The following is a 23,565-nucleotide window of genomic DNA, read 5'->3' as shown; positions in this document are numbered from 1 at the left end:
GTAACACTAACGTTAGTATAATAATTATAACTGCTAGCAGCTATTTTCAGACAGTAGTAAATATTATTGTTTCTTTTTTTAAATACTGCATTAAAAAAATTATTATACTAGTACATGACATAGTCAGTGCAGAGGTGGCCACGTAGATCTACGTGTACGTACGTGTCCGTATGCCATGTTGCATGTAGATCTACACAGTCATGCATGTACATTATGAAAAGATAAAGAATGGAACTAAGTAAGTACTTGATACCTCATTTGCTAGTACTGTTGACCATGCTACCATCTACTCTTGGTTGTATTCGTGATCCGTTGGATAAGGATGGACCCTGCTTGGCAACAAAACCTCCTACTGTCATCCCAAGTGAAAGACCGACTCCGGTTGACACGAGTCCCTAGTGAAACATCACCACCAACAGACCATTATCACTGGCACAACCACCTTACGATCAAACGAAACCAGGAAACGTGAGTAACCCTCATTTGACAGACCCCAAACTCTATCTTTTATCTCTGATTGTTATTCCTATAGTTGGTGCTGAAACGTTCCAGCTGTTCGATGAGTGTTGACCCTGAAAATGATCCAAGAAACTTTCAACATCAGCCTAGGTTAGATTTTAATCCGATACCCCATGATTACCAGAATCATAAATTTGCTCATTTTTACTCTATCATAAACTATCATAAACCGTTTTCTTTTTTTCCCATCAGACCATACCAGTTACATCAATGGTTGAGGGTAGTCTTGGTAGAGTGTTCACACCAAGCATATCTGATATGCTTGGTGTGAACACTCTACCAAGACTACCCTCAACCATTGATGTAACTGGTATGGTCTGATGGGAAAAAAGAAAACGGTTTATGATAGAGTAAAAATGAGCAAATTTATGATCTTTATAGGAATTGCTTTTCTAGCTCATTGTATCAAAGTGAATGGGTTGGTAATAAACAAATGTTGGGAAGAAAATTCATTCTGGATTTGTGTTCCACTTACACATCTTAGTCCACCTATCAATGTACCAGCAGCATCTGTAACACCGCTAACAACGGGAAAACCGACAACACCGACACCACCGACAACACCGATACCACCGACAACACCGACACCACTGACAACATCGATACCACCGACAACACCGACACCACCGACACCACTGACAACATCGGGAATTACATCGGGAACATCGGGAATTACATCGGGAACATCGGGAATTACACCGACAACATCGGGAATTACACCGACAACATCGGCCGTTGAAGCATCGGGAATTACATTGGGAATATTGGGAACATCGGGAACATTGGGAATTACACCGACAACATCGGGAACATCAGGAAAATCAAACAACTTGATATGCCTCCTTTTCCTTCTTCTTCTCATCCCCATCACTGCTGCTGTATTTCACAGACAAATAAAAAAATATATCAGAAAGAAGGATGAAGACCTTCACACTTTCGAAACCACCCACCTCATGTAAAGATGATCAGGTGAAAAATATGCCTTACATTCCCACAAAAGAAACCCTTGCTGAGGTGAGAGCAGCACTCAACTCAGGATGGAGACCATCGATTACAAAAAGAGCTGATGAAAAACAAGAAAAGATATAATGGAAATGAACCATCCCTTAGCAAAACTAAAACAGGGAACAGTTGAGTATGCTGAAAAGATATGATGAGGAAATGAGCAATCCCTTAGCAAAACAAAAACAGCCTCGGAAACAGTTGAGTATGCTGAAAAGATGATATCACGAGAGCAAGAAGATGGGAAATTATATTGTTGATGCTGAGATGGAAAATATGATGAGTTACCGATTGATGGGTGTAAGTCATCCAAAGCTGAACCAACCAAAGTTGACTCGGGAACCGATCCACATCAGTCCTCGAAGTGAGTCAAGATCGGGTACTAGTAACTTAGTAAGTGAAAAAAGCTCAAGTTGGCTCACTTCCGATTTCGGTCTGATTTCTCGGAGGGAGCAAGTAACATTAACAGTTGGCTCACTTTTCTGGAATTGGGTTGAGCCAACATTACATTTTTCGAAAATCAGTGCTTGGAGTGGTAACATTAGGACTTGGAGTTGTAAAATTAGTACTTGAATCTCCCACACACATTTCTTACCATGGAGTGGTAAAATTAGGACTTGGATCTCCCACACACATTTCTTACCATAAAAAATAAGAAGTGTATTGAAGGGTTAGAACTATAGCGTAGGAGAGGGGGGAAACTGTATGAAAGACCTACATGTATCTCCTGGTAAGAGTCATTATCTCACACGTTCCCCTAGTAGTATAGCCTATAGGGGAAACTTGAGAGGTCGGCCCAAAGGGCCGATCTAGTCCGGGGGCCAAATTAGGAAAAAGTCACGTCTAATAGATTTCGTTCCGAGTGAGCGGGCACCAAGTTTTTGCGATTTGAGTGTCAAGTATCTTCAAAATGCTGCAAGATGGTATGCCATTCAATCAAAATTTCCATCGGGAAGGTCATACAATGAAGGTGGAAAGAATTGATGATGGTTGCCATGGCAACAAATCAGTTAATTCAAATTTACAGGAGAACTATGCGATATTTTGACAAAATTCCTGCTGGATATAAACATATCCAATACGTATGACTGGTTGGCCAAGTTGGACTGAAAACAAATAAACTTCAGGGCCTCAAAGGTGAATTATAAAATCGGATCTACTGCAACTATACATTACTGTACATACGTAATTTTAAAAATGTGCATGCATACACCGACAATTGTACAAATAAATTGGTGACCAGTGTACATGTGACATCTATAAAGCCTTTTAGAAAAGAGTTAGAAATGAATAGAGCAATCTGTGACCAATGGTGATCTAATGGATATACATGTAGTACATGTCCATGTATGTATGTATGGCGAAGAGGAAAATGTAGAGGGAAACAGAGCACGCCAAAGCACAGTTCTCTAAGTACCTATGAGTTGGTAGCAACAAAGAGGATCTTGTGGCATTCTTTGGTGGTGAAGTGGCAGCTCCTGGACAACCTGAACTGGTGCCCCCAGGCAAGGAACTGGTTGTCACTGCGGGCCAAGAGTGCATAATAATTATTGTCAAGTCGGCTGGTGCAAGCATAGCGTCTACTTCTGTTAACCCAGGAAGAGGCTGACTTCAGACTGCTCCTTCATGCAAGGCATGCAGCTGTCATTGGGTATGAGACCGTTCTGATAGGAACACGAGATACCGATGTTGCCATCATTGCTTGTTCTGTTAGCCATGTTATCCCGTGTACGTTGCTGGTGGAGGTTGGTGCAGGCAACAACCGGCGTACAGTCAACATGACCGCTATTGCAGAGAAGCTCAGTGCCGATATTTGCAATGCTCTGCGCGGCTTACATGCGTTCACTGGTAGCGGTTCCGCCAGCGCGTTTGCCTTCCGTGGGAAAAGTGCTGCCTTCAACATTGTCCGTGGTGATGGTCCCGCCAGTGAATCAGCACGCATAGCTACATGTATGTGTGAGCTTGGACGTGCATTCACACCCTTAACACCAGCCACTTTGGATGCCAAAGGTTCACTTGTCAGATCTACAAGGCGTCCAAGTGCCAGCATGTGAACGAAGCCCGCTATGACCTGTTTTGCCTAAAAAACCAGCAATCCAACCAACTACCTCCCTGCAAGGATGCATTATTACACCACTCAGCCAGAGCCAATCATCAAGCAGCCATATGGCAGTTATGCCTCGTTGCGAACCCGGAAATACCCCAACCACACCAGCAAGGTCAAGGTAAGATTCCACATAGTCATAGTCATGATTATATGTTTAACTTACAGTCTCTATGGTTGTTGACACTGGTATCCTAATTAACAAATAGATCTGACAAGTGAACCTTTCTATGGCATCCAAAGTGGCTGATGTTAAGGGTGTGAATCCACGTCCAAGCTCACACATAGCTATGCGTGCTGATTCACTGGCGGGACCATCACCACGGACAATGTTGAAGGCAGCACTTTTCCCACGGAAGGCAAACGCGCTGGTGGAACCGCTACCAGTGAACGCATGTAAGCCGCGCAGAGCATTGCAAACATCGGCACTGAGCTTCTCTGCAATAGCGGTCATGTAACCTGTTGACTGTACGCCGGTTGTTGCCTGCACCAACCTCCACCAGCAACGTACACGGCATAACATGGCTAACAGAACAAGCAATGATGGCAACATCGGTATCTCGTGTTCTTATCAGAACGGTCTCATACCCAATGACAGCTGCATGCCTTGCATGAAGGAGCAGTCTGAAGTCAGCCTCTTCCTGGGTTAACAGCAACTCCTCCACAGCAGTAAACGCCATGCTTGCACCAGCCGACTTGACAATTGTGACTCTTGGCCCGCAGTGACAACCAGGTCCTTGCCTGGGGGCACCTTGCCAGGTTGTCCGGGAGCTGCCACTTCACCACCAAAGAATGCCACAAGCTCTTCTTTGTTGCTACCAACTCATAGGTACTTAGAGAACTGCTTTGGCGTGCTCTGTTTCCCTCTACATTTTCCTCTTCGCCATACATACATGTACATGTACATGTACACACTAGTCAGGACAACAGATGGCTTGATCAGTCACAACTTAAAGTTTCATGCCATCTCAGGCACGTACATGTACATGTATATATCCATTAGATCACCATTGGTCACAGACAACTCTATTCATTTCTAACTCTTTTCTGATAGGCTTTATAGATGTCACATGTACACTGGTCACCAATTATTTGTACAATTGTCGGTGTATGCATGCATAAATAATTACGTACATATGTACAGTAATGTCTAGTTGCAAGAGTTCATAACCCCCAAGAGTGTGCAACTCCTGATCAGTCCCTGTATGGAAGCCCGCTCGGCGGAATTCCTTCATTGCGTCATTTTTGGTGCAGTGCGATGAGTCACGCCGATGAATTCTTCTAAAATTTACAGTCAAACCAGGATGCTTCCCCAGGGTAAACTGCCTAAACTGCGATTCTAGTCTGAGCCTCGAGTCAAGAAGCAAAAGTGAAACAAAGTATGCACACGAAAGACAAAACTATTTTTTCGATGCAAGGGTGACTCTTCATCGCCTTCTTCTTTCACCAGTGCAGTCAGTCTCTTCAAGAACAATTTCTTCCCCAGGCCATCGGCATATTCCTGGTGCTTTCCTGGAAGATAATTTCAAATGGTTGAGGAACTTGAGAATACGTCGAAGGAGCATTTTTCGGCTGAGTTACACAGCTATCAGAATGATTGTCCTCAACGGCAATGCAATATTTTTAACAGCTTCCTCACTTCTTCCTGTCGCGATGTCCATGGATTCTTGGAGAAAGAGTTTGTTTTTGAGAAAGTACGACTTGTACGTCCGAAATGTCTTCAAAAAAAGCTTCGAAAAGTCGAGGCTACACTTGAGTTAGGGGCGGTTCAGGGTATAGTTTCCAGAAATCGCAAAGAACCCAAATTTACCTCGGATGACAAGCTGCGCATGACGTAATGTAGGAATTTCGCCGAGCGCTGGGTCTATGCCCGTTGCACACTCTTGGGGGTTATGAACTCTTGCTAGTTGCAGTAGATCCGATTTTATAATTCACCTTTGAGGCCCTGAAGTTTATTTGTTTTCAGTCAAACTAGGCCAACCAGTCATACGTATTGGATATGTTTATATCCAGCAGGAATTTTGTCAAAATATCCCATAGTTCTCCTGTATATTTGAATTAACTGATGGGTTGCCATGGCAACCATCATCAATTCTTTCCACCTTCATTGTATGACCTTCCAGATGGAAATTTTGATTGCACATCAGAGGCACCGCTCCATGTAACACTGTAGTGGCCCTACATTTTTACTGCATAAATAACCAGTTTTCAAAGCTTTTTTTTTTTTTTCTTTCTTTCTTTCGTTCCTACACCATAACACGCATGCTCGGCCAGTCCTTCCTCGGCCTTGTTTTTACTGCATTTTCTGCGTAGTTTGCATTGCATGCCTCTTCGAGTTTTTCCAAAATATCTCCACGATGGACGCTGTTTTGGATTTGCTGCATACCCTGGCGCAGCCAGAGGTACAATCTGCCATCGCGGCATCCGCCCACTCCCGCGGAAAACAAATAGGAGACACCGTTTCGGGGAACGGTATACAAATTTCCTCAAATTCCGCACCCACGGGCGGATTAGAAACTGGTCGTGGCACCACCGCAGCCTCTGGCGGTCAAGAAATGGAGGAGGCTCGGAACTCTTCCAACAGGGAAGGGAACCAGGATGACTCTCGGGTAGACGGCGGGGAGCCTTTTCGTTTTGTCTCATTGGCCGAACGTCGTTCGGCAAGCCTCGGTTTTTCCACGGACCGCCATTCCAGCAATGGCGGCCGGGGCCATATTAGGGGTGACGTCACTGACGTATCTGGGTCACGTGATTTACGTACAGATAGATCTAGATCATGCTCACGGGACAGATCTCCACCCCACTCACGATCTAATCGATCTCCCCCTCGTTATCGTTCTGCTTCATGTGAACGACGTACATGTAGATCTACACGTACTCGCCATAGATCGGCTGGTGCTACACGTACACGTAGATCTAGATCTAGATCTCAATCTGCGGACAGATGTCGGTCAGGGTCACGCTCGGGTGCTACGCACGAGTCCCGCCTGAGTGCCCGGGGACGACATGGCCATGGGTCACCCAGACGGCGCGAGTCGCACCGTTTCACCAGGCACCGAGATAGTTCTGGCACTAGTTCTAGCTGTGGTACATCAGAATCTGACGATAGTGACTCCGACAGTCCTAGTGGCACATGTCCGTCATCCGACGACTCGGCTGCCCAAGAGCATCGCCGTGGTAGCGGCGCGGGCTTCGATCCTAAGGGGTTAGTGGACGACTCTGTATGGTCTCCCCCCTCGCACATGGCCTCGTACCTACGGGAGCACTGCCGTGGTTCCCTGTCCTTCGCTGAGCGTCGACGGGTGCGGAAACTGTGTCCCCGACCGGACGTGGAGGAAACGCGATGTCCACGCGTGGACCCGTTTTTATCTTGTCGGATGTCCAGGGCCTGGCCAATGCCAAGAGAGCGGATAGAATGCTGGCCAACATCCAACAAAAGGTTACGGACGTTTTCCGTCCCCTGGCCGCGCTCTGGGCTGCTATTGAGCAGGGCCGGCCGGTCCACGAACTGACCGAGCTGGTCCAGATGGCGATCGTCATGACGGGCGACGCCTCGAATGTATTGTCGGAGACACGCCGTCAGCGCCTCATGGCAGCGCTGCCAAAGAGATGCCCGAAGAGCCTACTGCAGGGCTTGCGTCCTTCCGGTGATCTCCTCTTCGGTGATGGATTTTCCCGGGAGTATAAACGGAAGTGCCAGGAAATGGACGTATTCCAGCCACGGCCTTCTGGGCGGCGCCCGGGGACCGCACAGGACCGGTCGCAGCCTGCCCGTCCTGACCGTTTTTCTGGTCGTACCGTGTACCGGTCAGATTCAGGGCGGTTCCGCCCTTACTTCCAGGGCGGTTCCGCCCTTACGACAGGGCAGGACGGGGTCATGTCACCCGCCGGCCTGAGGAGCATTTCCGCCAGCCAGCAAAAAACGGCCGGGGCCAGCCCTTTCGCGGGCGCCCTCGAGGTCGTTGACGACCTCCCCCGTGCCTGGCTGCCTCACGGAAGCCCCTACCCCCCAGGTAGCGGGCCGATTGGAGCATTTTGCGGCAGCCTGGCGAGACCTAACGCAGGATGCGTGGGTGTTGAAGACCGTCTCAGGGTACTGCTTAGACCTCCACACCGTTCCTTGCCAGCGGTCCGCTCCGACAGAGATGTGGTTCCCTCCCGAAAAAAGCGCCATCGTTCACCAGGAGATAGAGGATCTCCTATCCAAGGGTGCAATTCGACCGGTGAGCCCATCTCCCGGCCAGTTCGTGAGCCGGTTATTCACCGTACCCAAGAAGGGTACCACCGCCGAACGTCCAGTCATCGACCTCCGCCACCTGAACGAGCACGTGCGGTACGAGCACTTCCAGATGGAGGGTCTCCACCTTGTTCCCCTATCCGTCCGAGAGGGCAATTGGCTCACAAAGCTAGACCTCAAGGACGCGTACTTCACCGTGCCGATCCATCCCCAACACCGCCGGCTCCTGCGCTTCAGTTGGGAGGGCCAACTCTACGAGTTTCAGTGCCTACCGTTCGGCCTGTCCAGCGCCCCCCGGGTATTCACGAAGCTGATGAAGGTCCCGATCAGTGTTCTTCGTCGTCAGGGCATTCGTCTCATCCTGTATCTCGACGACCTTCTCCTGATTGCCGAGTCACGGCCGGCCGCCGTGCTGCAGACGCAGCAGGCCATTCAACTCCTAGAATCTCTGGGTTTCGTAATCAATCGGAAGAAGTCCATTCCCGAGCCTACGCAACAGCTCGAGTTCCTAGGATTTCAGTTGAACTCTGTGGCCATGACGATGTCTGTGCCGATCGACAAGGCGCGGAAACTCCAGCAGGAGTGCCACCGAGCCCTGTCCCAGCCCTACCTGTCCATCCGCGCATTGGCCTCACTCCTGGGCAGGATGGTTGCGTGCTCCCCAGGCATGTTTCTGGCTCCACTGCAATTCCGCCACCTTCAGCAGTTGAAGATTGCAGCCCTTCGTCGCCATCAGAGCTACCTTGCCACGGTACGCCTGACGCCGGAAGCCAGGACGGAGCTGACGTGGTGGGCAGCAGATCTAGAAACTTGGAACGGTCGCTCGATTCTCAAACCTCCCGCTCAGCTCACCATATTCTCCGATGCGTCCCTGCTCGGCTGGGGAGCGGTGTGCGGCACAACGAGTACTGGGGGTCAATGGTCCCCTACCGAGGCCAATCTCCACATCAATGCTCTGGAATTGATCGCTGCCTCATTCGCGGTGAAAGCCTTTCATCACCGGGCCTCGTACCGTCCTCTGCACATCAAGTTGTTGATCGACAACACGACAGCCGTCAGCTACATCAACCGCTTAGGCGGCACGCATTCCCGTCTCCTGTCCCAGATCGCTTGCGACCTCTGGAGATGGGCGGTCCAACACGATATCCGCCTCCAGGCGGAATATGTGCCGAGCGAGGAGAACCCAGCGGACCATCCTTCTCGGGGCTCCCTCTCCGAGTCCGGCGACTGGCGCCTGGACCCTGCTCTGTTTCGCAGGATTCAGAGGGCAGCTCCTTGGACCTTGGTGCTAGATCTGTTCGCATCTCGACTGAACACGCAACTTCCCGCCTTCTATGCTTGGAGGCCGGATCCGGAGGCTCTCGCTCTAGATGCGTTCTCTCAGAATTGGAGTCTCCCTCATCAGGGCGCGGTGTATGCCTTCCCACCATTCTGCCTACTGGACAGGGTGCTTCATCGTGTGGCCTCACTCCATACTTGCCGGATGATACTGGTCGCACCAGTATGGGATACGCAGCCATGGTACGCGACTTTGCTGCAGCTGTTGGTCGATTTCCCCATGCTTCTGCCCACATTCGACTGCCTGCTACTCTCACCCTCGGGCCATCCACACCCACTGGTACTATCCCGCCACCTGCGCCTCGCCGCATGGCCTATCTCCAGCAGCGCTTCAATGCAGCAGGACTTTCTCCACAGGTCGTGCGACTCCTCTCCTCCTCTTGGTGGTCATCAACCAATGCCGCTTACGCATCGGCATGGGAGCAGTGGCTGGGCTGGTGCAGTCAACGGTCAGTGGATCCCGTTCGCCCATCTTTAGCTATGGTGCTCCAGTTCCTGGCCGATTCCTTTGAGGACGGCCGCAGCTACAGTACCCTGAATGTCTATCGGTCAGCGATGTCTGCTACCCTGCCTGAGCTGGATGGTGCACCCATTGGCCAGCACCCGTTGGTGGTGCGTTTGCTCCGTGGTATCTGCCTAGAGCGTCCGCCGCAGCCGCGGTACTCACATACTTGGGATGTGGGTATTGTCACTTCTTGGCTCTCTAAACTGCCTGCCAACGCGGACCTGTCTCTCCCTGTCTTGTCTGGCAAGTTGGCCATTCTGATGGCCTTGACTGCTGCTCGGCGCTCTTCGGACCTCCACCGGCTAAGCCTCAACTCTCATCGTTTCTCTGCCGAGGGCGTGGTGTTTGACTATCTCACACCCCCTAAGCAGCATCGCCCTGGTTCGGAACCAGCCCGACCTGTCACCTTTGCTGCCTTTCCTGTGACTCCTGCACTCTGTGTTGTGGAGTGCTTCAGGGAGTACTTGCGTCGGACCGCCGACCTGCGGCAGGCATCTTCTGCACATCTGTTCCTCAGCACGAAGCGTCCGCACCACCCTGTCACCTCTGCAACGATTGCTCGTTGGATCAAGCAGGTTATGTCCAAGGCTGGTGTGGACACATCATTGTTTGGTGCCCATTCCACTCGTGCCGCTTCTACGTCTGCTGCGAAGCGTAAAGGTATGTCGACAGTGGACATCATGAAATGTGCTGACTGGAGCTGCGCATCCGTGTTCCAGCGCTTCTATTTCAAGCCGTGGGAGGGTGAGACCAGCGGCTCTTCCCCATCGGCACATCAGCAGTTCTGCCGCTCCGTGCTTGCGCCGTAGCGCTACCAATGTTGGCCTGGCCAGGTTCTGAGTCTGTGACTTTGTGTCTACCTCAGTAATCCGATTGCTGTCTGTGCCTGGCTTTCTCAATGCCGTTCTATCTGTGCATGTGTATAGTACACGGCTTTCCTCATTTATTCTTCCTTTTGCCATTACGCCTGTGTCCTTGTTCTGGACAGGCCTTTTGTCACTTTCTGCGGCAAGTTTCCGTGGCACCGGTTTACCCTGTTCCTTACTGATTTGGTGGTGTGCATGGTGTGCTGCATGCCCGGTTGGGGGTTTTCATGGCCTGCGTTGGTCCCTCTCTCCGGTCTTGTGGTGTTCGCTTCACCTCTGATTTGAGCGTTGAAATCTACAGTGTTACATGGAGCGGAGCCTCTGATGTGCAATTGACGATTATACAAGGAACTCTGTTCTGATGTATAATCATAATTGCATGAAGAGGTGAAGCGAAATGTAACACTGTAGTCCCTCCCGCCCATCCCATTTACTTATGCACCGGGGAGTGCCCATGGGCTTTATCTTGGCCATTGACGCGTTCAAACAAGGCCGAGGAAGGACTGGCCGAGCATGCGTGTTATGGTGTAGGAACGAAAGAAAAAAAAAAAAAAAAAAGCTTTGAAAACTGGTTATTTATGCAGTAAAAATGTAGGGCCACTACAGTGTTACATTTCGCTTCACCTCTTCATGCAATTATGATTATACATCAGAACAGAGTTCCTTGTATAATCGTCAATTGAATGGCATACCCTCTTGCAGCATTTTGAAGATACTTGACACTCAAATCGCAAAAACTTGGTGCCCTCTCACTAGGGTCCAGCGGATAATGCTCCGAAAATGTTCGTATAATGCTAACCACAATGCTCCAAAAACTGCCTTATAATGCTGATTATAATGCTTCAGCAAGGGATATAATGCTCTTGGTTTGGGACAAAAATGGAAGAAAGTCTGCACATTGTCAAATTTCCAGGAAATTATTTATATCGTCGATCTGCATCTGAAGCTGCCACCTTATCTCTCACGAGCTCCACCACTTCTTCTTAGCACTATAAGACATGATCGCTTCTCCATTGATTGCTCTCCATTCCAACTTTGATGCAGGATTGTGGTAGAATATTTGGTGTATCAAATCTTCCCCCTAATTATCCATGTAGTGAGAGATGAAACCATTATTTCAGGTAGTCATTCATTGTTGGGATGAAGTTAATCTTGGCAAATATTTGAAATAGTATTCCTGCCTGCAGACAAGCTGTCACTGCATCCACTCTGTGAATAATGCCTTCATCTGAAACACCAGACGTGAGGCCAGCTCCTGAGATCCGATCTCAGATGGAGAGCCCTCCCATTTGCGAAAATCCTGAAAACATGTGGTCAGAAGTTATTTTGCTACTCTACATCCTAGGCTTGTGCTCTCATCTTCTCCTTGAGATGGTGTGTAGACGTATGACTTGCCACAATACTCTTCCTTTCTGATAGCATTTGACTGTAGGCCTGGCATTACAACCGTCCACAACTAACTGGACGTGCTTCATCAGGAAAGTAAGACAGGCGCTGCTGAGCAATCGACTAGGTACTGAGTCCATGAGAAATTCTAGTTCTTTTCGAGCCGCCTGAGCTGAACTCAGCAAAGGCAGTTCTTTTGGAACGAGCTCTTTCTGTTTATAGCCTCTGGCACAACTAGAAAACTCTTCTTCGTCTGTTTGATATGCACTTCGCATATGGCTCCTCCATAGCTCTCCATTATTCTAAAAGTAAAAGAAACCTCGTAAATAATTTCTCCGGATTTGTGTCACTTGAACTGCCTCGGCCTCGATCGGGCATGCTTCACCAATGGCTTGTATACCTGACCACATCGCTACAATCATCGCTACAATCATAACGTTTTTATGTAGCAATAGTAATCTAGCGTTAGTGCTAAAGGTGTTACGTGTCTACACAATCACAAAGTCATGCGCCGGTACAATGCATAGTGCTCAAATGCCCGGAATGGGAGGTACACAAAGGAGTAAAATAGGGCTGTTTCGTTGTTACTCAGAGTTTCATGGCAAAAACCAATCATCAGACAACATCAGATGTTGTCTGATGATTGGTTTTTGCCCAGGTTTTTGGCAACAATCGGCTACGATCATGATCATGAGATTCTCATGATCATGATTGTAGCCGATTGTTGCCAAAAACCTGGGATTTCCCGATATTATCCACTATGAAACTCGTTATGCCGCTCAAACCTCACATAATGCTCGTTTTGTTCCTTTCTAATGCTCCATAATGCTCTAATGCTCGGATAGTCGTATAATGCCGGCATTATCCGCTGGACCCTACCTCTCACTCGGAACGAAACTTCAAAAATAATCCCCCTGGCCCCCCAGACTAATCGAGAAAGTCGATTTTGGCTCACCTTCAGGTGAGCCAGAACCCCCTCCCCCTATACTACTGACGTAGCACTTCCAAGCCCTATAGTTACGTAGCATTAGTGCTGAAGGTGTTACGTGTCTACACGTACACAATCACAAAGTCATGCGCCGGTACAATGCATAGTGCTCACCCGGAATGGGCGGAGCGTAGTACGCAAGAGGTACACAAAAGGAGTAAAACAGGGCTGTTTCGTTGTTACTCAGAGTTTCATGGCAAAAACCAATCCCATTGCATTGGCTGCCCTCAACCGAGACGTGATCAAAAGAGTTGCCCTCCAAACTCGGGGTGCCGCAGGCCCATCTGGCATGACAGCAGCAAACTGGCACATCATGTGCTGCTCCTTTCGATCTGCCTCAGATGACCTCTGTGACGCCTTGGCATCCTGTGCCAGACGGCTGGTCACAGAATACGTAAACCCCGCAGCCCCTGCATCAGCAAACGGGAATGCTGTTACAAATAATTATAGTGCCCCGCCGCGGTAAACTCAACGGGAGCGCACTAATACAAGCTGGCCTGGTAGCTTCAAACAGGCACAACTGACAAACGTGGTGCCCGGCTGGGCAACGAACGTTTGTTACTTCAACGGGAATGCACCAAGCATGTGACAAACACGGCCACGACAACAGCAAACGGAATCATCAGAGTCGCCGTTACAAGTATGGTGCCCCGGCAAACTCAACGGGAACGCACCAAGCTGGCCTAGCAAATGGGTACCGTATTTTCGGAGTATAGTGCGCACTTTAGATGTGCTATTTTGTGCCCTAAATCGCAGGTGCGCACTATGCTCCGAATATGAAATGCATGTACTTCAATGAAGATTGAAGGGCGCACCCCCAATGAAGATTGGGGGTGCGCGTTATACAAAGGTGCGCACTATTCCGAAAAACACGGTACACTGTTACAACATCAGACCAAGCACAACAACAGCAGCAGCAGCAGCAGCAGCAACAACGCCAACAACAACACCAGCAGCAGCAGCACCAGCAGTCGCCGCAGCAGCACCAGCGGTCACCACAGCAGCACCAGCAGTCGCCGCAGCAGCAGTAGCGACAGTAGCACCAATCAGCTGGAAGCACAGCAGCATGATCAAGAGCAACAGCAACTTGGGATTGGCGCCACAATTAACGACTTCCTGAGCGCGAGTCGTGGCCTGTCCGCTGCCGCTGCCGGCACACCTGTAACCCCCCTTCACAGCCACACACGTTCCTCTGCGGAACGGTCACCAGGTTCGCTGCCGCAGGATCCAAAGCGAGCTTACCAGCATGGTGTGCAGCCACCCCAGCAGGATACACAGACCCACGAGCTAACATGGACGCGCTGTCGCGGGAGGTTACCGAGCCCACCACCCAATGTAGGCACCAACCCAAACAACGCCAACGGTCACAATGAAAACTAAGGCCCCCTCACTCCGTCTCCTGCTCACGAATGCATTCAGCATCTACAACAAAATGGATGAGCTTCAGCATACTCTGAAAAGCCTGCATGTAGACATCGCTGTCGTCACCGAGACCAAACTATAGCCCGACAAGGCTACAGTTGCGGAAGTCTCAATCCCTGGCTATTACCCCCCAATACGTCGAGACCAGACAGCGCAAGGCGGTGGAGTCGCCATATGGCTGAAAGAAGGGATGGCGTACAAACAACTGGACATCAACTCTTATTATTATTATTATATTTATTATTATTTATTCTTCTTTTACTAGGGAATTCCCAACAGGCGTCAGCGCCTTTTTACAGGGAACCCTAGGTATAATTTGATGGATGAGCGAAATTCAGCTGGTGAACTAGACATGCGGCAAGCCGGTGGAAGTGTATTCCACCTGGCAGCGCCCAAATAAGAAATTGCACTAAAGCCATATCGGGTGTTAGCGGGGGGCAGAACAAGAGCAGCAGAGACTTGGCCACGGGTGGTGGCTGCAGTGCGAGCACCATGGGCGCGCAAGGTAAAGCGGTCTCGCAGAAGAGGACTAGCAAGTCCATTCAGGCAGCGGTAAACAAATACATAGGTTTTGAAGTTGAGGCGTTTCTCAAGGGCGTACAAGTTAGTATGACTGTATAGAAGAGTGGTGGGAGTCATTCTATCCAACGAAAATATTCTCTTTAATGCTACGCGGCTGGCAGTAAGAAGCTTGTCATATAGGGCTTGTGATAAGCAATGGATATATGCAGTGCTGCCAAACTCAAATGTGGACTGAATGATCGATAAATAGAAAAGTCGTTTGCCAAAAATGCTGATATTCTGCTTTGCGTGGACAAATGCTCCAACCTTCCTATTGACATTTGCACATACTGCATCCACTTGGGTTGAGAAAGACAGATGTTCGTCAACCAGTATTCCTAAGTACCGAGCGTAAGCAGATGGGACTATGGAAGTGCCCCGGCAGTTGACTGCGGTGCCAGGTGGCAGCTCCGTGCTCGGTCGCCTGAGCAGGACAAACTGAGTCTTGGACGGGTTTAACACCAATCCCTTCTGATCTAGGTAACTCTGAGTGTGAAACTCTTTGGATTAGTATTGCTGCACCGTCAGGCATGAAATTTGGCATCTGTGCTGCCTACAGACCTGGGACGAGTGCAGACAGCGACTTCGGTCTCCAGTCCAAGTTCGGTGAGCTACAACATGCCCTCCGTCAGCAGACTGTAGACATTGCCATAGTAACTGAGACAAAACTCACTGCCGAGAAAATGTCTCCAGCTGAAACAATAATACCCGGATACTGCCCCGCAGTACGCAAGGACCGCACTGCACATGGAGGCGGTGTTGCTGTATGGCTAAAAGCAGGTCTGTGCTTCCGTCACCTTGACACCGTGCCATGTCATGACTTTGAAGTCATCTGGCTTCTTATTGAAACGTGTGATCATCATAAAATTGTATTCTGCGCCCTCTACCGGTCTGGGAGCTCCAGTGAGTCAGATATCAGTCTTATTGAGTATCTTGAGGAGACCTTGCTCGCTGTCCGGCACCTCGGTGACTATGTTCTGATCACGGGTGACTTCAATGTCCACAGCACCGCTTGGCTGGGCAGCACCAAGACCACTGTTGCTGGGGAAGCCTTAGAGGACTTGTGCGCCTCGAACTACCTTACCCAACATGTCTCCGAACCAACCCGCAAGAACAACACACTGGACTTAGTTATATCCGACCTCCCAGGTGCAGCATCTGTCACCACTGGTCCGCCGCTTGGACGCTCAGACCATGTCACTATCTTAACGGAGTTCAAGACCGTACGTCCCCGCAAGGAGCAACCGGCCCTAAGAATCGTCTGGCAGTATGCTAGAGCAGACTGGGGAAGGATGCGCGCACATCTTAGCCGCATTAACTGGCCAACTGTCCTATCAAATGACCCTGACGCTGCTTGTGAAGCCCTCACAGGAATTGTGCGTGATGCCATGTCTCAGTTTATTCCCTCCAAGACCATTAAAGTAATGGCCACTGACCCGGTCTGGTGGACACCTGCCTGCCAACAAGCGGTGCACCTAAAGCAACAAGCCTGGAGAGTCTGGAGGCAAGCCCCCGATAGCTTGCAACAGAAAGAAACCTTCCTGGCATCCGTTACACATTGTGTGCATGTTCTGCAACATGTTAAGCGAGCTGCTGGTGTTAGCCGCCAAAGCGCTATAACTGTCCTGGTCGACAGATCTGGACACGAGCACACCACTGCCTGTTTTTTTTTTGGGTACGATGGCGGGCGGGAGCAAATTTGTAGCTCCTGGCTCAGCAGCATCTGTTCTCTTCCCCAAGGATCCTGAGTGGCCCAAGGACCACGTTTTCTTCATTGAGGAGCTATCCAAGAATGGAGTGAAGCCAGAGGAGTTGCTTCTAGTGGACTTACACGGAAAGCCAGGTTGGTGTGTAGCAACGTTGTCCTGCCCAGCTGTGAGAGATAGGATCGTGGCAAGTGGAGTCCGGATCGCCGGTAAGGATGTGCATGTTATTGTTGGAGGCAGCCAAATCACTGTGGTGTCCTTGTTCGGCTGTCCCTTGCATTTACACGATGGAGCGTTAATCAATTCTTTGGAGGCACATGGGAAAGTTTTCGGTCAGCCGACGAGGAAAACAGTCAAGCATGGAGATTATGCTATCGAAACAGGAACCAGGCAGATTCGAATCAGCTTGCAGAAAGGAGTACCGAGTACGCTGAGAGTAGGTAGTGTCACTGTACGTACATGGTACCCTGGCCAAGTACAGACATGCTACCTCTGTACACAGACTGGCCACGAGGCAAGGTACTGTCCAACACGCAAGAATAGCAACCAGGCGTACGCAGGGGCCGAGGGTCAAAGCAGCCAGACCCAGGCAACCCCAAACACGCATGCAGGAGAGAAAGCACTGTACTCACAGGTCACACAAGGTCAGAGCAATACGCAAGAACGGCATGGAAATACCGTAGCGAACACAAATGAAAGTGCTGGAGGCGGACAACAGAAAAAAGACGCATCAACCCCAGGCCGGGGAGAAATACACCCGACCGAACACAAGGGAAAGCACCCCCTCGACGGGATCTCAGAAACCTCACAGCAGGAAAACGATACCTCCAGCACAGAGCAGAATGAAGAGACAAACCGTACATATGCCTCCGCTGTTGATGAGCGGCATCACAGGCACCCTGACCCCAACAGCGCGGAACAAGCGACTGGCGATGAGTCTCTGCCCCAGGAAAGCCGGTCCGTGCAAGATGAACAACAATCATCTGTGGACTCAGCCAATCCTCCCCAAGGGCTGCAGCAGCAACAGCAGCAGGCCTCTACACCTGTTGCTCCATCGCTGCCACCACCATCCCGAGGTAAAGCCGCCCACTCATCTCCAGATGAAGAAGGTTTTACCCTAGCATCGGGAAAGCACACCTTCGCACCCCATGTCCTGACCCCCACCCAGCTGACCCCCGAGCAGCAGCCAGCATTCAATGTCGACATACAACAGCAATGGGCAAAGCAGGCCAGCGCGAAAGAGATGGCCGATGTTGCCAAACGAGTAGCCGCAAGGCATCAACGGCACTTGAGCAAGTAAGCATCCTAGTAATAGTGGTCAGGAACATTTTTGCGCATATCAATCTGTATTCTACTACTGTGCTGATTCTGCCGACACTCTTACAAATGGCGTCTCTTAATCCCCTGGCACCCAGCTTTTTCCCCTCTAAGTCAAATCTAACCAGGCCTACCAGTATATATCCTACTCACGATGCAGAACCCCTCCCTGCCCTTCTTGCTGATGTGACATCTAGCCATCCACCCTACACGCCCATAACACATTCATTCCACCTTAGGATAGGCCAACTCAACTGCCAAAGCGCCACTCATAAGATCCCAGTCATTGAGTCGCTACTACACACTTCGTCCCTTGACCTCCTATTCCTCTGTGAGACGTGGTTCTACCAATCACTGCCGGATGCAGCCATCTCAATTCCCGGATACAGCCTCCTGCGTAAAGATAGAGACGGTGCCCGACACTCCGCGATAGGCGGAGGACTTGCTGTTTACATTCGACAATCGCTTATGTGCCATTTCCAACGGCGGACCGACCTTGAATACAAACTGGAGCACATTTGCGTGGAATTTATAGAATCGCAGAACAGTCGAAAGAATACATTCCACATGTTTTACAGGCCCCCTCACCGATCATCAGCAGAAAAACACGACTTTTTTGTGTCCTTCCAGTCCACAATTGCCAACGCACTGTCAGCCTCTGGCACGACAGTCATTCTCGGTGATTTCAATGCCAAACTCCGACAGTGGAACGCAACAGATGTTGATACGGCAGAGGGCAAACAGCTAGCAGGATTGTTAGACGACCTTGCACTACAGCAAATTGTCCGAAACACCGCAACGCGATACTCAGCTACGGGTAGCCAGTCATCGCAACGCGATACTCAGCTACGGGTAGCCAGTCATCACTTCTCGACCTGGTTATCACAGACGCAGAGCATCGTATATCCGACCTTGAAGTCCTAGATCCGCTATCAGACCACTGTCCCATAATCTTTAAAAATATCTCTCAGGAAAGCACACCCCAAAGCACCCGCCGCCCCGCTTTGTACCAGACTACGCGAGCACTGACTTTCAATCTCTACGACAGAAACTTTCATCTCTTCCACTCCGGGAGTGTATGCTCGGTGCTTCCACCATCGAGAGTGCGTGGTGGGCATGGGAGTCATGCATCACACAAGCCATTGCCAGCTGCTTAGCGTACAGACGAGTTTCATCTTGAAGACAGCAAACCAAGCCTTGGTTCACCCCGCATCTGCATCACCTTCATCGCCAGAAGCAGCGCCTTTTCCGTGCCGCCAAGCGCCACCAAACAGTAGCATACTGGTTAACCTACAAGGCCCAGAGGAATGCATATCAGAACCAGTTAAGAAATGCCAAGACCCTGTACTTCAAGTGCCTCAGTGAGAATATTCACGATGAGCAAGATGCCCACCTTTGGTGGAAGAAAGCCAAGACACTTGCCAACATCTCCTGTAAGAAAGATAAAGTTCCTGACCTAACGTGGGAGGGCTACACGGCACAGAGCGAACCAGAGAAAGCAGAAATGCTCGCGAAGGTATTTGAGCGCCAGTGCACTCCTGCTCACGGTACAGGTCCAATACCAGCACCAGCCGACGACTGTCCGAATGCATTATTCTCTCTGCCAGTCTTGGCCGAATCCTCAGTGTACCGGGTGCTCCGAAGGCTCCCGCAGCATAAGGCAACAGGCGGGAACATCTCGAACAGGATCCTCCGAGAGATCGCACCTTGTATAACGTCCTCTGTTACCAACCTGTTTAACGCTAGCCTCACCTTAGGTGAGTTTCCTAGTGCCTGGAAGCTGGGAACAGTAATCCCCATATTTAAAAATAAAGGTAACCCGTGTGATCCCTCCAACTACCGCCCTATAACCCTACTCCCAGCTATTGCGAAAGCACTAGACAAGATTGTCGCCACCAAATTCGGTCACTATCTCGAGGTCAACAACATCATTGTCCCGGAACAGTTCGGCTTTGTCCGTGATCGCTCCACAGTTGACCAGCTGATACAGCTCACTACTAAGATCGCATCGACCATGGATAAACGCATCCCTTACGAATCAAGTTACGATGCTGCATTTCTCGATTTTGCGAAGGCCTTCGATAAAGTGCCGCATGACGTGCTTCTCCAGCAACTCGGGACTATCTGCGATGCTCCGGCTACGAGTTGGTTTAAGAACTACCTCGATACGCGTACATTCAGCGTCCGCGTCCAACACCATCTGTCCTCCCCACGTCCCGTCAAGTCTGGAGTACCCCAGGGTTCCCACCTCGGGCCATTGCTTTTCCTGGTACATATCAACAGCCTACCCAGAGCCTCGAAACGCAACCAGCACGCTGATGTTTACCTGTTCGCGGATGACACCGCCGTCGGCCAAGCACGAACCAAAGGTACCAGCCCAATGGAGACTGCCCTGCAGGACACATTTGCCTGGGCCGACCGAGCAGGCGGAACCTTCAACCCATCGAAAACCGTTGTTATCTCATTCGCTTAGGAAGGAGCTGCAGAGACCATCCGCGGTATCCAGCCGTCAACCAGTCACCGTCACCTGGGAGTGTTGTTGAGTGAAACACTTAGCTTCCAGGAGCATATTGAACAGACAATAAGCAAGTTTAGACAGCGCTGCGTTCTTCTGTGCCATATGGCTGACCGTTTAACAGGAGACATCGTCAGGAAGCTGTACCTTACGTATGTCCGCCCCACAGCAGAATACGCCGCCCCAGTATGGGAGTCCTCCCTCTCTGCTGCACAGCGGCTCACCCTTGAACGGCTGCAAGCCAGAGTAGCTCGCACAGTCATGCGGCTTGAGAGATGCCCTTGCCCATCAGACGAGCCCAAGTCATCATTGTTTAAACAGCTGGGGTGGCCAAGTCTTTCCTGGCGCAGGAAGATCGCCTGCCTTGTGGAATTCTTCCATTTGGTCACCACCCAACCAGAACTTTTTGAAGCAGCGGGATACTGCCCCACGCGTAGTCGCCGCCGCCAACTCGCATTCACTCTGCCACGGGTTGGGAAACACGCCGGGAGGTCATTTCTCTTCCGCACCGCTACTGTCTGGAATGCCTTGCCCGCAGACCTGAGAGCCACAGCCTTGCAGTCCCTGTTTCACAGTCACATTTGCACGTACTTCTCTGACACCAAACACAATGCCACTCCGCACTGACATGCCTCTGTCCTCCTTCTTTGTGCGTTGCGCTTATTCTTATTAATTTTTGTGTTTCTGTTTCGGTACATTTCGTATTTCAAGGCATACCCCGAGGCTATAGGTATCATTGATTAAAGGACCATTCTGGAACATTCAGCATAATTGTATTTCTCTTGCTAGGCTGTTCATTACGAATTATTAGCCCTCCACTGTCTGCTATCTCAACCCTACAGCCTCCCATTATAATGGAACTCCCTTCAATTTAGACTACGTCTTTGGGAAATCCTCAAATATATATAATAATAATAATAATAATAAACACAGCTCGCATCTTCCCTGAACCTGTTAGACAGGAGCAGAGTCGACGCATCTGTCAACAGTGTCAAGCCAAGTTAGTCTATCTCCTGCAGCTTGGAGAGCGCTCTCCACGGAGAGATCCGCTGCCTTCAGGTCGTGCCGAATCGTATCTATCCACCGCAATGGCGGACGGCCACGGGGTTTTTTTATGTCGTTTGTGTTGATTGATAACTCCAGTGCTTGGAACGAGGCGGATTCCGGACCCTCTCGCACCACATGGCCAAACCACAGCAGCCTGCGTCGCCGACATGTGGCACTAACTGGAGATTGTTTTGTTTCTGTGTATAAGTTGTTATTGGTGATGCGTTGCGGGTAGACAATCTGCAGCAGTACGCGTAGCTTCCTCCGTTGCCATTTGTCCAGTTTGTCGTTCAGCAATTTGGACAGAGTCCACAATCCGCAATTGTATAGAAGGATCGGCATTATGAGGCAGTTAAACATACACAGTCGGGATTGAAAGGAATGCCGTCTCCAAGAAATCGAACCAAACGCCCTGTTTGCTTTTGAGATTCTCATGTCCACGTCTTCTGCAGAGCCCAATAGAGAACCCAGGAGTTTGATTGATCTCCATTCGTTGCTGTTTCTTGTAACATCAACATATTCAGTTTTCTGTGTATTGAGCTTGAGGTTGTCTTCGTTAAATATAGGTTCACACTCAGCAACAAGAGCCTTCGCCTCATCGTCATTTCGGTTATGCAGAGTAGTATCGTCAGCGTACTGCGTTGTTGGAGCAGGCATTGGTGAGCGAATTGTGCATCTTTCCCTGATCTTGCGCATTGTGCCTTCTGCATATGTTATGAACATAATAGGGGACATCGGGTCTCCCTGGACCACTCCGATGTTAGTTGGGAAAGGGGGACTCAGGGAGCCACTCAGCTTGATCCTGGCTGTCGTGTTGGAAAGTAGAGACTTGATGGTTGTTGTGCTGATATCTGCTTCCTCTAACCTGTCAAGTGCTGTGGTGCGAATTATAGTGTCAAAAGTACCAGAGAAATCTAGAAGGGTGACGGAATATGTCCAGTTGCCAAGCAAGGCCCGCTCACACAGCGACCTTGTGTAAAATACACCATCAGCGGTTGAGCGACCTGGACGAAATCCAGCCTGGGTTTCAGAGACATAAACGGTGATGTCATCCGTGCTACGTTTAGTAATAACTGACGTCAGCACCTTTCTCACTACAGAGAGTAACATGATGGGGCGATAACTTTTCGGTTTTCCGAGTGGCTTGCCTGGTTTGTATACAGGTACTACCAATCCACTGCGCATATCGTCAGGGCAATAACCAACACTCTGTATTGCATTGAAGAAAGAGGCTAGCCAAGGACTGAGGAGGTCCTTAGCAGCTCGTAGCATTTCCGCACTGACTCCATCGGGTCCCACGGCGCCTCCTTTTTTTTGTTTACTGATTGCTGAAGTGACTTCTTGGGTGGTAAACGGCAATTCCTCATCATTGATATCTTGCGAGCCACGCCACATATATATAATAATAATAAAAAATAATAATAATAGGGAGAAAGCCGAGTGCTTTGCCCAATCCTTTGCCATGAAGTGCAGCCTCGGCTCCAACGATTTCTCTGCCCCTGATCAGCTCCCTGCTATGCAACTTGATGCCGCGGCACCTCAGATCACAGCCATCCACTTTCGTCCAGCCAATGTCCGTCGTCAACTAGCGGCGCTAAATCTGCACAAGGCCACTGGCCCCGATGGCATATCAGCTAGAGTCCTCAAGGAATGCCACAGGGAGCTGGCAGAGCCTGCTGCTCGCTTGTTCTCTTGCTGCTTCAGAGCAGGGGTCCAGCCAGCTTCCTGGAAACTAGCCTATGTGTCCCCCATACACAAGAAGTCCTCCAAGTCAATTGTTTCGAATTATCGACCTGTGTCTCTCCTCAGCATCCTGTTGAAAGTTATGGAGAGTATAGCCAACTCCCAGCTTGTCAACTTCTTGGAACGCCACCGTCTGCTGAATACTCGTCAATATGGTTTTCGTCGTGGCACCGGAGCTGCAGACCTCCTGACTGTCCTACAGTATGAGTGGGCCAATGCCATGGCAGAAGGTGGAGCTATGCAAGCAGTTGCCGTGGACATAGCGGGGGCTTTTGACAAAGTGTCTCATGCTGGCGTACTTTACAAGGC

The 23,565-nt window shown here is 50.0% G+C and overlaps 1 protein-coding gene across 1 annotated transcript; it reads left to right on the top strand.

Moving 5' to 3' along the window:
- The first annotated feature begins 6,631 nt into the window (after window positions 1–6,631).
- LOC135807124 (uncharacterized) lies at window positions 6,632–10,514 on the top strand. Its single transcript, XM_065321167.1, has 4 exons — window positions 6,632–6,712; window positions 7,011–7,334; window positions 7,639–9,147; window positions 9,309–10,514. Exons 1-4 carry the CDS (start codon window positions 6,632–6,634, stop codon window positions 10,512–10,514), a joined length of 3,120 nt encoding a protein of 1,039 aa, XP_065177239.1.
- Window positions 10,515–23,565: the final 13,051 nt, after the last annotated feature.

The sequence above is a fragment of the Sycon ciliatum genome, chromosome 1, assembly GCF_964019385.1.
Source record: "Sycon ciliatum chromosome 1, ocSycCili1.1, whole genome shotgun sequence".
Lineage (NCBI taxonomy): Eukaryota > Metazoa > Porifera > Calcarea > Leucosolenida > Sycettidae > Sycon > Sycon ciliatum.
This window is presented reverse-complemented; position numbering and strand designations above follow the sequence as displayed.

Coding starts and splice junctions, on each gene's coding strand:
- LOC135807124 (XM_065321167.1), top strand. CDS start 6,632: ATGGCCATGGGTCACCCAGACGGCGCGAGTCGCACCGTTTCACCAGGC. Junction 6,713..7,010: donor TGGCACTAGTTCTAGCTGTG/GTACATCAGAAT, acceptor TCGGATGTCCAG/GGCCTGGCCAATGCCAAGAG. Junction 9,148..9,308: donor GGGCAGCTCCTTGGACCTTG/GTGCTAGATCTG, acceptor CCTACTGGACAG/GGTGCTTCATCGTGTGGCCT.